The 14,587-nt window shown below is 40.4% G+C and overlaps 1 protein-coding gene across 1 annotated transcript in view; it reads left to right on the top strand.

Annotated features, from left to right (window-relative positions):
* The window catches only part of trpc5a (transient receptor potential cation channel, subfamily C, member 5a), a 194,224-nt gene that overhangs the window by 68,479 nt on the left and 111,158 nt on the right, over positions 1-14,587 (top strand). The window contains 1 exon segment of the mRNA XM_003455011.5: positions 14,446-14,487. Within this exon segment, the coding sequence (XP_003455059.3) occupies positions 14,455-14,487 (33 nt within the window). The 5' untranslated portion in view covers positions 14,446-14,454.

The raw sequence follows: 14,587 nt of genomic DNA, 5'->3' as shown, positions 1-14,587 counted from the left end.
TAGCTGGAGAGACGGGGAGGGCGAGTTGAGAGGAGGAAGAAAAAATGGTAAAGGATGAGTGATGAGAGAGAACCAAGAGAGAACCACCCACATACAATAAAAAGCAGTGAGCGCTTGGCTCTCAAGTTCTCCTCACTGCACTTTCTCATTAGACTGCAGCCTTTATTGCTGAGTGGCTGAAGACAACGGGACACTCGCTGCTTATTCTGCTGTTGTCTGCCCTTTAAATTTTAATATAATGTCTGCTGCTGATACACGTGCTTAATTAAAAAATCAGGCACTCAATGGGAATTGTAGATTTTCTCCTTTAAGGTACATATTAATACATATAACATTCACTGTTGGTACTGATAGTGTGATGATTACAAAACAGCTTCTCCTGGGCCTGAAAAACTAAGCCAATGCAGAAATGTCCAAAACTGCACTTCCTCTAAAGGCCACTAGAGGCTGGCTCCAAAAGCAGGTCAGTCCCCATAGAGTCTGTGTTAAAATGCCCAGTTTTAAAGAGGCGATAAACATGTTTACAGCCTGCAAACAAAACGTGTTCTGCATTATTGGTGTGGGAGCAACAGGTGGGGGCTGATTAGTTTATCACTGCCTCAGTTAATTCAAGTCATTCAGTAGGACATCTTAACATATTTGGGGTTTTTTGTCCCTTTGGTAACACAATTTAATGCAGTTATCAAAAAATTAAAAATATTAATTAATGCTACTATTTTTTTTTAAAATTTAGTATGCTTTCAGTAATTAGCAGGTAGCTGTGTGTTGTGCAATGCACTCATATAGTCTTTGAATGCATGACTGAGCACTCCACCCTATCATCCAAACATGGTCACTTGTACAGTCCCAATCAAAGGTTTTCTCATCAGAGAATAAAACTTTCTTCCACCTTTCAATGCTTCATGTTTGGTGCTCTCTTGCAAAGTCCAAACGGTCAGTTCTGTGAAAGACGTTCAAGGAGACGATGCCTTTGAAGATGTTTTTTGTTTTTGAAGCCCTTCAGTCTCGGATGCCCTCTGATGGTTATGGGGCTGCAGTCGGCACCAGCAATGGCCTGAATTTGGGTTGACGATTGTCCAGTGTCTTAACGGACAGCCAATTGGGTCCTCTGGCTTGGTGCTGGTGACATTGTCTTGGGTCTTCCCCTTAACTTTTTTGTTCAACGACCCTCAGTATCATTTAAGAAATTCCAAATGAGTGTTTTACTGCGTCCCACCTCAGTATGAATGGTGCGCTGTGAGAGACCCTGTTTATGTAGTTCAACAACCCGACCACGTTCAAAAAGGGAAACTTTGTTTACCTTTGCCAACAGAACGTAATGACAGTGTGACTACCTGACAGAAAATGACAATGAATCCATATTTTTGCACAGATTTGACCTTTTAAAGACATGTGGTCCTAAACTTTAGATCAGCTCTAAAACCGCCTGTTTCAGTTTAAGCGTTGTTTTCAATAAATTCCCAATAAATTGACATGGCATGTTGAAGCTATACTTGGAACCTTGTTAAGCTCCAACCATGCAAAAAAACGTCTGATCAGTATTGTTTGTGCAAAAGTCCAAGATGGTCAAATTGCTGAACATTGGGTTTTAGAAGACTTTAGAAGATAGTGGGATTATTATTTAGAGGTAATATCATCTTTTCAAATTATCACTTACTTAAACAGATCCCTGTAAGAATAAGCTGAGGCTAATAAAGATGAGTTTTCTGCTGCTGACTGATGTGCGGTGAGGGCCTGATGTCTTGGTTTTTGGTTGGACTTTGGAAAGAACAGAGCCTGAGAATGTGAGGGGAGCTTGGCAGGAAGTCAGAGCATCGGGCAGGTCATTAATACACTCAGGGCCGAGTCCATCAAAAGTCTTTAGCAGCTGCTACAAGTATCATAAAACGTCTTTGGTGATTTACTGCCAACCAGTGCAGCGACTTTAAAACAGAAACCATTTGTTTTCTCTACCTGCAGGCTCTAGCTGCTCTGGGCCTGACTTGCACCAGTCCAAATGTATAATTTAGCTTTTCTAATTGACTCGCTTTAATAAATATACAGTTTGACAGCTTTGCAGCAATTTAATGGACTCAAGTCGTTCAGCCGCTATTTTAAAACCTACTCGCTCATTTATATTGCATATGGACATGAAGATTAGATGTTTGAAATTCATTTTATTAGACATATATATATAGACATATAAGACATATTTGCATAACCCATATACCTTAACACGTGAGACAGGTGAACTGACTGATACAACCCCTGTTATTTTAACGTCTAAGAAAAGTAGAAGATCTGTGTAAAAGGCAGGATTTTAGATCTGTTTAGCTGAACATGTCTGGGCAGGTTCAGTCTTCTGTTGTGATTTCCAGCAGTGTAGCTCACAGTGTACGTAAACGGCTGCGTGACTTTGGAAACAGACGATCAAATCTCTAAAAAATTCCCTTCATACAATTAATAATAACTAACTAAACTAAACAAGAGCAGTGAGAGAGTGCAACTCCCTCTAAAGGGCAAAGGCTGTAATAAAATGTTGATGTTCTGATGTTTTTAATTAAAACATAAGCCTGCTTTGGTAGCAACATGCTGGCCTTTGACCCTTGATCTTGAAACATTATGTACTAAAACAGTGTATTTTATTATCTTTACCCATATAGTTGGAGAAGAATTGGCTGAAAACTTGAAAATGTACATTTTATTCATTTATTCGTTATTTGAGTTTGTGAAACATTATGGCATCATTGTGAGGTCGCTGGACTTTCTACTGAAAAAATAAAGTGTTCTGTACCGCTCTCTCCATTCCCTTTCATATGACATATTACTCCGTTGGGTTTCTTGAAATTTGTTTTCAAGATTACCTTTGACCTTGCTTCCTAACAATGAAGGCAAAATGCTTAGCCAACCTAGGTACTTGTGTCCCTCAAGGCGTAGTATATTGTTAAGTCTGAAAATTGCTGGTAATATAAAAGTTTTGCAGATTTTTCACATTTGGTGTGACCCAGTTTTCACCTAAATTAAATCAGCTGTTGGTTTCTACCATCACACAAAATTTCAGAATGATATCTTGAAAACTGGATGCTAGACTTCAAGTGAACAGACAAACAAATGGAGTACATCCCATGAGAGTACAAACCATACGAATGGTAAGCACTTAGTTGTGCATTATAAGAAAATGGTAAGATGTTCAGACTATACCAGTGATTTCTTCGAACTTTAAATATGACTAAACTGAGAGCAAAATAAATCAGTGGTGGGGAAATGGGGTTGGGTTGATGTGCTGGGGGTCTAGTGCTTGGACCAGGCAAAATACTGGGGGTCTTTTTACCCATGATGCCTTTCTCACAAGAGGAACCGTTGCTCCAAGCTAGCTGCAGCCTCCACCACGGGAGGTCTGTGAACAGCGGACAGAACAGCAGAATGGCACGCCTCCTGAGACCTGCACAAAAGCGACAGTGGAGGGATTTTGCATGAGCACAGACAGGAACCTTGTTAAAAGTTCATCCTACACTCCTCTGGATAGATCTTGTTGACCAAAGGCTCACATCATCTTGCCTGGAGCTGAAATAATTAGTGAGTGAAGTTTGGGCTTTTAAGCGAGAGCAAAAGCACAGCGCTGACATGGTGTGCAAAGATTTATAAAGCAACATAAACTATGATTACACTTGTTTTAAGACAAACTGCCGCTGTACCCTGTACAAAATGCCCTGTAGATCAGGTGCCTTATCATGTGTGATACATCATATTACCCTTTTTATTGTACGAGGCTGTAACCATGGAAAACCTTGCATGTGTCCATTGCCGGACATTTCATTTTGTGCACATCTGACTAACTCTTCCAAGTTTTTGTTTGTTTGTTTGTTTGTTTGTTTGTTTGTTTGTTTGTTTGTTTTTTAAACTTCTGATCAGATGCAACTTCCTGCACCTTCAGCATCCTTTTTCTTATCACCACACAGTGTTTATGTGCTAACTGAAACTGATTTTAAAGTACAATTTCACTAACTCATTAGTGTTAGTTCTTAGTTTGACTTTGTTTCACTAAGAGAGTATAGCAGCTGTGCCATTTTCCCTTTAAACAAGAACTGTAATCTCCATATTTCAACTTTTTTCTCAAAATTATCAATATTTGTTTTCTTAATGTGGCCTTAATACTCCTTCATTGTTCCCCATACAGTCTGAGTGTTCTGTGTACAGTTGGATTTTTTTCTCTTTTCTTTTTGGTTCCCTATTTGAAATTTTCTGGTTCCCCCTCTTGTTTTTGTTTGATTCCTCAAAAAGCTGCAAAGCTTCAGCTTATTGGGGAATCAAACAAACCCGACAGGACACCTGCATCAGAGGACATTTTACACCATGCTGGCCTTTTCTCAGCCTCTCTGGTTGCAGCTCGGGGAGATCTCTGGGGCTTGAGGTCTTGCTGCTGTTTGGAGGCTCCGTTTACAGTGAGAGGCAGCCTGCACTATTGTTCATGTGACGTGCTGCTGGCAGTGAGCAGCATCACTGCAGATTTGGGCTGTGCTGCATCAGGTGCCTGCCAGGACTGACTCCCATCAGTGCTTCAGAGCAGCAGTAACTGGTGACATATTGTTATCAGCAGACCCGAGCTCTCCGCCTCTGTCTGTAGTCCACTTAGTGTGCACGATGAGGATCTAATGGTAAACAAAACAGGCTGAGTTAACACACACTCAGTGCGTCTGTTGCAACTTCCTGCATCAAATCATTTGTGGTTTAGTCGTCTTAATAAAGTAAACTGTACATTTTAACAAGAGCTTGGGATGATGGTGTGGTATCACTGTAAACGAGCACAACGATTTAAGAAATGCAAGAGAAGAAGAGAGTGGGCCAAGCGTGCGGAGCTGTGGAGGGTTGTTTCTGCTGTAGCCAAGAGAAGAGCAAGATGGGAACAGCAACCCAAAAGCAATGAGATGGAAACGGAGGAAAGATTATAACTGTAAGGAGAAGTGAGTTTGAGATGGAGACAAGAGCCAAACAAAGAAGGAAAAAATCAACGAAGGAACAAGAAAATTTAAAGATGCAGGAAGGGAAAAATGAGGATGTTCAGGCTGGAGAGAGACGTCTGAGGGAGGCAGATAAGAAAGAGAGGAAATAAAGAGTGGTTACAAATAGCTGCACGCACAGAACGCAGGTGGGAAAGCTGGCAGGAGAGAAGAGATGAGGGTAGATCGGAAGAGGGAACCCAGTTCAGGGAAGAGAGGAGAGCGGCACGAGCAGGGAGTTAATGATAGATGGATGTGTGCCATGGCTGGTGAAGAACTTTTGTTAAAAAAAAAAAAAAAAAAAAAAAAATACAAGAGGAGAGAAAGAGGGAACGAAGGAGCAAGATTGGAGGTGAGTTAGAGGGTTTATCTGCAGTGCTGTACCACAAGTCAGTAGAGCGTTGTAAAGCCGTCAGCATAAATTCCTCCTCGCTATGCAGATCTTAAACGCATCTGCATTCCAGCAACTGCCCGCCCGCCACTGCAGAGTTAAACACAGCCACATAATTCAGCCATCAACAATAACCTGCAGACATGAGCAGATCCCATCACTTCCACTTCTGTGAGTGCACAATATGCTTGTTTAGCCACTCGGCTAAGCATGAGTAAGACATGATTTGTGTAACTCCTATTTTCATAAAAGTTAAATAACAGAATCTCTAGTGAATTTTATTTTGAATTTTTATTTTTTTCAGAACTTCCCCCTAAAGGTTAATAAGGGTCCTAAAATGTAAGCAATGAGCCAGAAAGTCAGACGCAACTGCAGAAATGAGCTAAATCAGCAAACTGCTGTTTCTCTGCAGCAGAGTCAGCATGTCTGTGTGTTTGTTTCTGCCTGTCTTCTTACTGGGGGGGAAAAGACAAGTTAATTAGCAAAGGGGCAGCAAGAGCTCTGCAGCCGTAAACATAAGGCTTCACCCAGTAGTCCGAGGCAGGGGATGGTAAAATTGCTGTGGTTTTTTTGTTGGGTTTTTTGGTGAGATTTAAAAGCTTCAGGCTTCTCTCTGTCACACAGCGACCTGCCAGAGGAAAACATCTATACTGGGATGCATGAAAAGCATAATTTGTTGCACCGCTTGGCTGTCAAAACAACCGTGAAGGAGGATATAACAGATTATTCCCCAAAACAGCCTGCAAGAAAAACAAGAAAAATGAGGCGTACGGATAAAAAATGTTCCCAGTCGTGTACAGTGTGATATATGTGGCACGAGAAAATGAATGCCTGTGAAACGTGGAGCTAAAATATACATGTTTTCCCCATCGGTTGATAAGAGAGTGTAACTTAATTAGATATAAATCTTTTAGGTTCATTTTATGTTATAATCTTATTTAATTGGTGACGGTCCCTCAGTAGATGGAGTGAACCTGCACCGATCCATCCTTTAATATGTGTGTGGGTTATCGATAACTGTGTGTGTGTGTGTGTGTGTGTGTGTGTGCGCGCATAAAGGGTTTCTACATTAAATTAAACTGGTCCCCTAAAATAGCCGTGCCTACATTAAATCTGCGATGTCGCCGTCTGCTGGGAGTCCTGCATGGACTTCCAGCAAAGAGAAATTAATTGACAAGAAATGACTTTTTTATTAATTAATTTTTGTATGTATTTATTTGTTTATTCAGTCACAGCCTGATGGCAACCAAAACTAGTTTTCCGTTAATGTATTAAAATCTTTAGTGGAACAATCTCTAATGCAGCAACATGAACAGTGTTTCTTTTGTTCTGAGTCCGACTGACCTGCTAGTAAACGTAGATTCAGCATCATTGTTTTTCCATCCCTGGTTCTGTTTTTGTTGTTTTGGTTTGGGACCAAAACCAAAACAAGATGGGCAAGACGATGATGTCATTGTTTCAGTCGTAGGATCAGTCTTAAACCATATTCGACCTGGATTTAGTCCATTTAACAGCAAACTTCCCAGTGGGGAGGATCCTGCAGTGTTTGTCCTCTTGTAGCTCCATTACAACCAACTCACTGACTGTCGGTCTTTAATAAAACTTTGAGTGACTAAATAAAGCTCTGCATCATTGCCCACACATTGGATGTTCAGTCCAGAGCCATTGTGATTAATCATTTTTATTTTATTTTCCTTAGTCTCCACTCACTTTAGTTTCAGTTACTTGTTACCTCTCAGACACCTCTATTTTTTTCTAAGTGTAATACTTTTTGTAATATTGTTTCCTTATTTTATTAATATTTAAACTTTTTTTTCACACTTACTTTTTAGTCTTTAGTTAAGATTTAGTAACCTTGCTGTAAACCAAAGAAAAGCACGGCAGCAGACATGTTTTGTTTTTTTATTTTTTTTTATTTTTAGAGACGGTAATGATGAAAGCTACATTATTGATGAGGTATTTACATAAAAGGGAGACAAACAGTGATGTTTTTCCTTCTCCTGGTTCTCCACTTTACACACTGAGCTAAAGTTTAACTCTGCATTCACCCATCAGTACCACTACAGACTTTCTTTAACACCCTCAGCACATTCACAGACATCAACACTGCAGACTTCTAGGCTGGCTAACAAATGTCGCTGCCTTTTTTAAAAATGTTTTGCCTACTTGCTTTAATCCGAGAGTCGGTTGCTAACTTACATGAGAAACAGGAATTGTGCGTGGGTAAAGCCACTAATGTTTCCATCCCTGTTTACTCTTTAGCTTTGTTAGGAGCTCAGCTGCCTCTTATCTCTTTCTATTATGCCCACTTCCACTTCCACACTTGTATTCCTGGACTTTTCAGTTCAATTCGATTTTATTTATATAGCGCCAAATCACAACAACAGTCGCCTCAAGGACTTTATATTGTACAGTAGACCCTACAATAATACATACAGAGACAAAAAGACCCAACAATCATATGACCCCCTATGAGCAAGCACTTTTGCGACAGTGGGAAGGAAAAACTCCCTTTTAACAGGAAGAAACCTCCTGCAGAACCAGGCTCAGGGAGGGGTGGGGCGATCTGCTGCGACCGGTTGGGGTGAGAGAAGGAAAACAGGATAAAGACATGAGCTACTTTACTGCAGTAGCTTTTCAGTTTTGAATAAAAGGCCTTGGGGCAGCACTTTTTAGCTCTCTTTCCCTTGAGGAGCAGCTTGCTGATGTGTATTGGGTGTCCCAAACAAAATCAATAGTTTAAAAAGAGCTGCTTGCTGGACACCACACTCTGTTCATCTTCTCACCCACCCTTCATACTGAAACTGTCCTGGCAGCGCCCACTCACAGTAAATGAAACTGCACTTAATGCAAGTCGAGTCATTTTCACTCTGTTACGTTACAGTCCAGCTTTGTCTGCTGCAGTATTATCCAGCTCAGCTCAGACTGGTTCACCACTCTACATCCTGGTCCAGTCCAGTCCTCTACTGGTGTGAAGGTCACCCTGGCCGTGAATGAATTCATTGCATAATAAATCGGCTGCATTAAAACGGCAAACTAGAGCTCATTACACAAAGGGCAGACACATACATGACGCCGAGGTCACAGCGTTTTCCTCTTCCCTCCTTCCTGTGTGGCTAATAGAGCCTAATCAGTCTCATTAACGCAGAAATAAATTATCTGAGGTGCAACAGCCAAAGTGCTTTCAGGATTTGGGGATGACGGTCGACCTTGCACTCAGTGTAAAAACCCCCAGTAGTGCTTGTGCTTCAAAGCACCATGGAAACGGCCTCTGCCAGTCAGCAACTCTGTCATTTTCTGTTGACTTGACAATGGTGGTAACTGGAGGTATTAATTTGTCTGTCAACTGTTGATAAAGGGGCCACTGACAGCGGAGACGTCGTCTTCTTTTTTTCCCCCATGACAAACTTAATACTGTGAAAGTGCAACAGTGTCAGCAGAGAAAGCCGGTTGCATCACTCTCAGGTGAAGAAATCTCTGATTTGTAACCACGACTATCCACACGCACAGATAACCTGACAGCTGGTCATTCACAGCAGAGTCTGTGGTCACATTTAGAATTCAGGACTTGTAGCTTTGTGCCAGTGATTTGTCACTCTTCTCCAAAGAAGCAAACTGTGCTTGAACTTGACAGGATGAGCTGTGTGTGTGTGTGTGTGTGTGTGTGTGTGTGGCCTTTGAGTATTTTAAATCTTTGGTGTCCTGATGAGGCCAGTGAGTCAGCAATGAAGACTTCTTTTAAGCTCCATTAAAGGTCTTTAAGGATGAGACGGAAACAAGACTCTGCTCTCCCTGTGTGATGCATCCATCACTGACACAGTGTTCCTGGGTTTTAATTGTTATTTAGGCTGGTTTTTATCCATATCAGATAAATTTTAAGAAATGGCTATATTCACACAAGCATACCTTTTGGTCTTGTTTTTATTAAGCAGTTGTCTGAGTTTGACTCAGAGAGCTTGTAAACTTTATTCATTTGTTTTTTTAAAGTCATCCTTTTTTTTAACATCTTATATTTGTTGGAGTTTATTATCAGCCAAACCAATAATATTAGCCAATATTAGCTATTTTTTTGACATATTGGTGTCCAATAAATGAGAATTTAAGTAAAAACGGGATGGGAGAAACACCCTTCAAGCATGTTATGTGTCTACTGTCCACCAGAGGGCACTGTGCATTTTTACCTTTATTGCATGGTGTAGGAGGTGTAGGAGGGACCACATGTGGCAAGTAAAAAAGAGCCAGACTCAAACCCAGGTTGATGCATTTCAGCCATGTGGCTCAACTGGTGAGCTGCACTGGGATACCTATCATAAATCACCAAATATCAGTATTGGTCTTAAAGTCCTATATTTGTTGGACTTTATTTTGTATTGTTCAGCTTTCAACCACTTCTTCTGTGTTGGAAGTGTTACTGTTGGTACTTTTGCCTAGAAGGTACTCTACTACTGATTCAAACATGAAAAAAGTGTTGTAGTGTGTGTTTATCAAGGTGCATGTGTGAAATGATGCTTTAAGTTCAGTTTACTGTTGTTCAATCAGTTCTGTAATTTCTGTCTCTAGTTTGTTTCTAGATCAAGTTGCATGTTTGTCCTGACCAGAAGCTTCATTCTGCAAAGACTTTTTTTTGTTTGCAATGTCTGTCATTTCAGCTCTCTGAATGTGTGTTTATGCAACCTGAAGTCTGTTTTTACAGTTAAAGTGTCATTTCTTCTAATTTATGTGACCACTACTGAAGCAAATGTGATCTACACGCAGTACTGTGCCTGAATGCAACCTGTGGAGGACTGAAGCTGCTGCTTTAGTGTTGCTATAATTTTGTCTTCACTGTTTTCATTGGCTAGAAAACCTCCAGTGTATTAAAAGACAGGTTTCATAACATTTCCGGCTAGGACTCTGCATCATTCTTGTAATATATACATCTTATTCACATTTTCCTTTCACATAAGCATAAGGAGCCAAACCGTTACTAGCAGAGCACACTCTATCAAGTTAATGTAGATCCCATAGAGCTGCACAGTTATACCAAACATTGTCACAGTTATTCTGGTATATACTGAGATTCTTAAATAATATTACTCACATTATGCACAAACTCTTTTTAACTATGAAAATGAGCTAATATGAACTGAAAAAAGCAAGAAAAGTGGCTCACAGCCGAACCGAATGTTAAATTACGATTAAATTGCCGTCCTGCAGCAACTACATCACTGTTCATGGAAGAATTGAAATAGTTTCTCTTTCAAATCTATGACATTCTGGCTGGACTCTGAATTTAAGTAGATAATGTAAACTTTTGTGTATGTAGATCACAGCAGATGGCAACAGATTGGTGTTTATTGCTGATTTACAACAGTTAATCACAGAATTGTCACAAACACATTGCCAACTTGACCCCATTCAGTCTCAGACTGATGGCAGACTGAGTTGTTGTTGCCGTTTTCTCCAGCAATCAAGTTCTGACTCTTTATTCTCTTCTGAGATGTGCCATTTAATGTTTACACAGCGAAGATAATGAACTGTGAAATTAGCTACACCTGAACAAAGTACAAGAACTATATCATTATTTGTGACCAGCAGGCACTACTTCTTTTTTCTCCTCAGTCACTGCTGTAAAGTCAGGTCTGCTCATACCCCTCACCAACCAAAGCCCAGTGTTTTTTCCATTCTTCGTGTTCAAATGGCAGAGCCTCTAAAAATATCTCTCTGCGCTCCATCAGCATCTTCTTCCCTCTCTGCTGCGTCGCCAAACCAATTACAGCCTTGTTGAAATGCAGATCTGTATCGGTGCTGCAATAATAGGTTCATTTTACAGTGTCAGACCGAGTCCTAACCCACATCTGTGACATTAGCATATCTGTCATCATCTGCGAGATTATGTCCATAAGTCTCCGTGCTGGTCGCAGACTGGAGCATCACTGAAGTCTACATTTAAAGCCTTTAGAGCTTGAAGAACTCCGTTGCTTACTAGTGTTTTTCTTATCTTAATGTGACAATTAAGCTGATCATCAGCGTTTTTTCTTTCTAGTTTTTAAAGACAAAACTCAAGAAGAAATGTGGTGTTTCATTCTGTTTTGATTAAATCATAACAATGCCGTCATCAACAATTGTGTCTAAGCCAGTTACAATATAATATGTATAAAATATTATAAGTTAAAAACCCTTCAGCAATTCAGAAAAACCAAACAATGCAAATTCCTAAATGACCAAACATTTGTGGGAAGAAAAAAATTGAGGTCACATGTATTTTGTATAGAAGTCTTGTGGAAGTCGCTGTGGAAGGGAAATTGTTAAAAGTGTGACACAAACCAGAAAGTGAAACCATTTGCCTTAAAAGCAAGAGTCGCACCCTTTGAAAAATGGTGATGTGGTGGATGTGCCACAACTTCTACTTTGAAGGCAAAGATTTTCTGTTTCTGGTTTAGATTTTTCCAAGTTTCAGGACTCCTTAATGGTTGGTTGGCAAGTGATTGGAGACAAGTTGGTGTCTTCCATGCAAACTATGGGTGAGCAGGGGATTGTGGTAACAACCAAAGTAATCACAAATAGTTTTTTGCTGCAGTTCTTTGTGACCAGTTTTCAGTTTGCTGGCAACCACTCGCCAACCACTTAGGACCAGTTGTCCCTTAGTGACCAAATGTCTCATGGGGTTGCTAACTGGTCTCTAGGCCATAAGTAACTTAATAAGCTTCGAATTGTCCTAAGCAGACCCGTAACATTAGTCTTACATGACGCAGGCCATTTTAAATGTTGATTGTCTGTTAGGTTAATTGTCGATTCTGTATGAGGTGTAGGTGTGGATGTGACCATTTGTTTACTTGGACTGGTTGGACTAACTGTTGGGATAAGTTCCAACCTGACACAAAACATGTCTAACTGAACATCGACAGATTAAAGTGTTGAACTAATGTGATCTGGGTTTGCCACAGTTGATCTAATCCACCACTTAGAATAGCAGCTTTTCTAAGGAGCAACCGTCAGTTAAAAACGAGGGCGAGCAAAGGGTGATTAAAGGTTTCTTATTAAATTTGTTGGTATCAGAACTTTAAGAACCAGCTCTCAAAAGCCTTCCCTGTTTACTGCAGTCAGCTCTGCATAACTCTGCAGTCTGTGCTTTAATTTACCTCCTCGGGTGTTTATACCTTTGAGAGAACAGCTGGAAATGAGCACCTGTGCTGACTGCAGTTTGCCCCTGGCCTCTGTGTTTAACTTGTGTGACTAATGATATTCAGATGTAACACAGTGCTGATTTCCACTGTTTTCATTCTGTTGTCTCTCCTGACTTACACAACTGCTCTTTTTTTAACTAAAGAGTTGTTTTTTCTTTCACACAGCAGCACCACAGCAGTAATTAGCGAGAAAGATCTTAACTACTTTGCTTACGTCAGTATTTAAACCAGCAGCTTCATTAATTTGCTCTTTCTTACTCAAAGACATGTGAAGATTGTTATCGGCATTTTTCCCCCTCTCAGTTTGATGGCTTCCTACCGCTGGAATATTAATCCCACACAGTGTAGGAAAATGTCCTCAATGCTTACTGTTAAAGTAAACAACTGTGGGGTAATTACTGTGTAGTGTCTGTGTGATTTGTAACATACACAATCACACGCACAGATGTGCAAACATGAAGAGCTCCTAAACATTCTCTAGCAGTCAGTGGTTCATGGGGATTACATGTATTAATGAGGCTGGAGACACTAATACTGCAGGCTTATCCTGCATGCTGTGTATTGTGCTGAATGTATGTGGATTCACTACTCTGCACTGCTCCAGCTGTCCACTCGTCCATCACAGTCGCTCATTGTGTCAGCTTCTCTTTAAGCATCAGGTAGAATTAGCTGAAGACATAAGTAGATTGGACAGTATTAGGTCTTCAATGCTGCTTTCGAAGTCTTCCACACTGACTGTAAATCCAGTAGAATTTCTTACTGTTGCTTCATGTAATCTCATGCCAGGACCGATGCAGTCATGACAATAAGTTAAATAACTGCCCTGGCTGGCTTCTGTAAAGACATCGTGATGCTAACCTGTTATGCTTTTCCTTATTTTCTGTTATACATATGTGTTGTTACTACAATGAATCTTCATAGGGACTACTTCCATATTCAAATACCATATGAGCCAAAAGCTCTTTTTTTTTCTACTCCTTGCGCCACATGATGTCACTGAGTGTGAACGTGTTCAATGCTACAATCATAGCATTTTGTGGTTGGAGACCACAGAAAGAGCACACTTAACTGCGTGCAATGAACATGTGATCTCATTACCCTGAAGTGGTTGCTTCTAAGACCGGAACCAGGTCTGCAGTCTGTCCATCTAAATACACAGAAGTGCAAATAATAATAAAATTACATAGGCATTCGGCGTGCTTGCTTTTTCTATAAAAATATAACCAGTCAGCAGTTGATTGGGTCGAGTCCCTTATTGCAAAGAGACGTGTCAGAGGTGAGTTGCACTCATTGGTGCAGACTTACTTATTGACTGCAGCATTTTGACATTCTTTATTTAGAAATTAGACGGCAACTGTTTGCAAACTTTTCCCAGTCTGAAATGGCGGGGTCATTTAAAAAATCTTTGTCTAATGCTAAATTTGTTTGACGATCTGAAGCATGTATTGAGTAAATGAGGATGGAGTAAGCGTTTCTTGTGTGGATTGTACCTGAGATTTAGAAACAGCTGTTCACTAGATTACTTTCCTGCAGAAAATATAAAGCCTGAATATTTTTTCATAAATCCTGAAGTTATGAGGTGATGGTTCTCCTCTAATAATAACACCATTGAGTGAAAATGGCACAGAAATAAAATGATCCTCATAAAAAGCATATGTGCTGTGTCAGTGTGAACACTATGACTCATGGAGCATTGTGCGCTACGATTGCAGCAATCCTGAGCTCGGGGTTGCACGTTATTCGATTAACCTCCGTGAGCTTTCTTTCGCAACCGCTCTTGTGGCTTCAGCTGTTGACCATAATGATAACTGGACCAAACCCGTGCAGCCGTCCACACACCTGTCTCTTTCACCTCACACTATTTTTGCTCCACTCGTGGTAGTAACACAGCTCTCTCTTTTCCTTTTTCCAGACTGGCCAGATGAATCCTATGACGCAGTTGTACTACAAGAAGGTGAGTCAAACACAGTCTCGTTCTTGATCCTGAAACCAACTCACAAGATGTGCTGATTTGTAAAATTAACCTCATTCTCGTAATTGTAACTTGTTCATCT

The sequence above is a fragment of the Oreochromis niloticus genome, linkage group LG3 (genome assembly GCF_001858045.2).
Source record: "Oreochromis niloticus isolate F11D_XX linkage group LG3, O_niloticus_UMD_NMBU, whole genome shotgun sequence".
Lineage (NCBI taxonomy): Eukaryota > Metazoa > Chordata > Actinopteri > Cichliformes > Cichlidae > Oreochromis > Oreochromis niloticus.
Note: the sequence above shows the minus strand (reverse complement) of the source record. Positions and strands in the feature narration are given on the sequence as shown.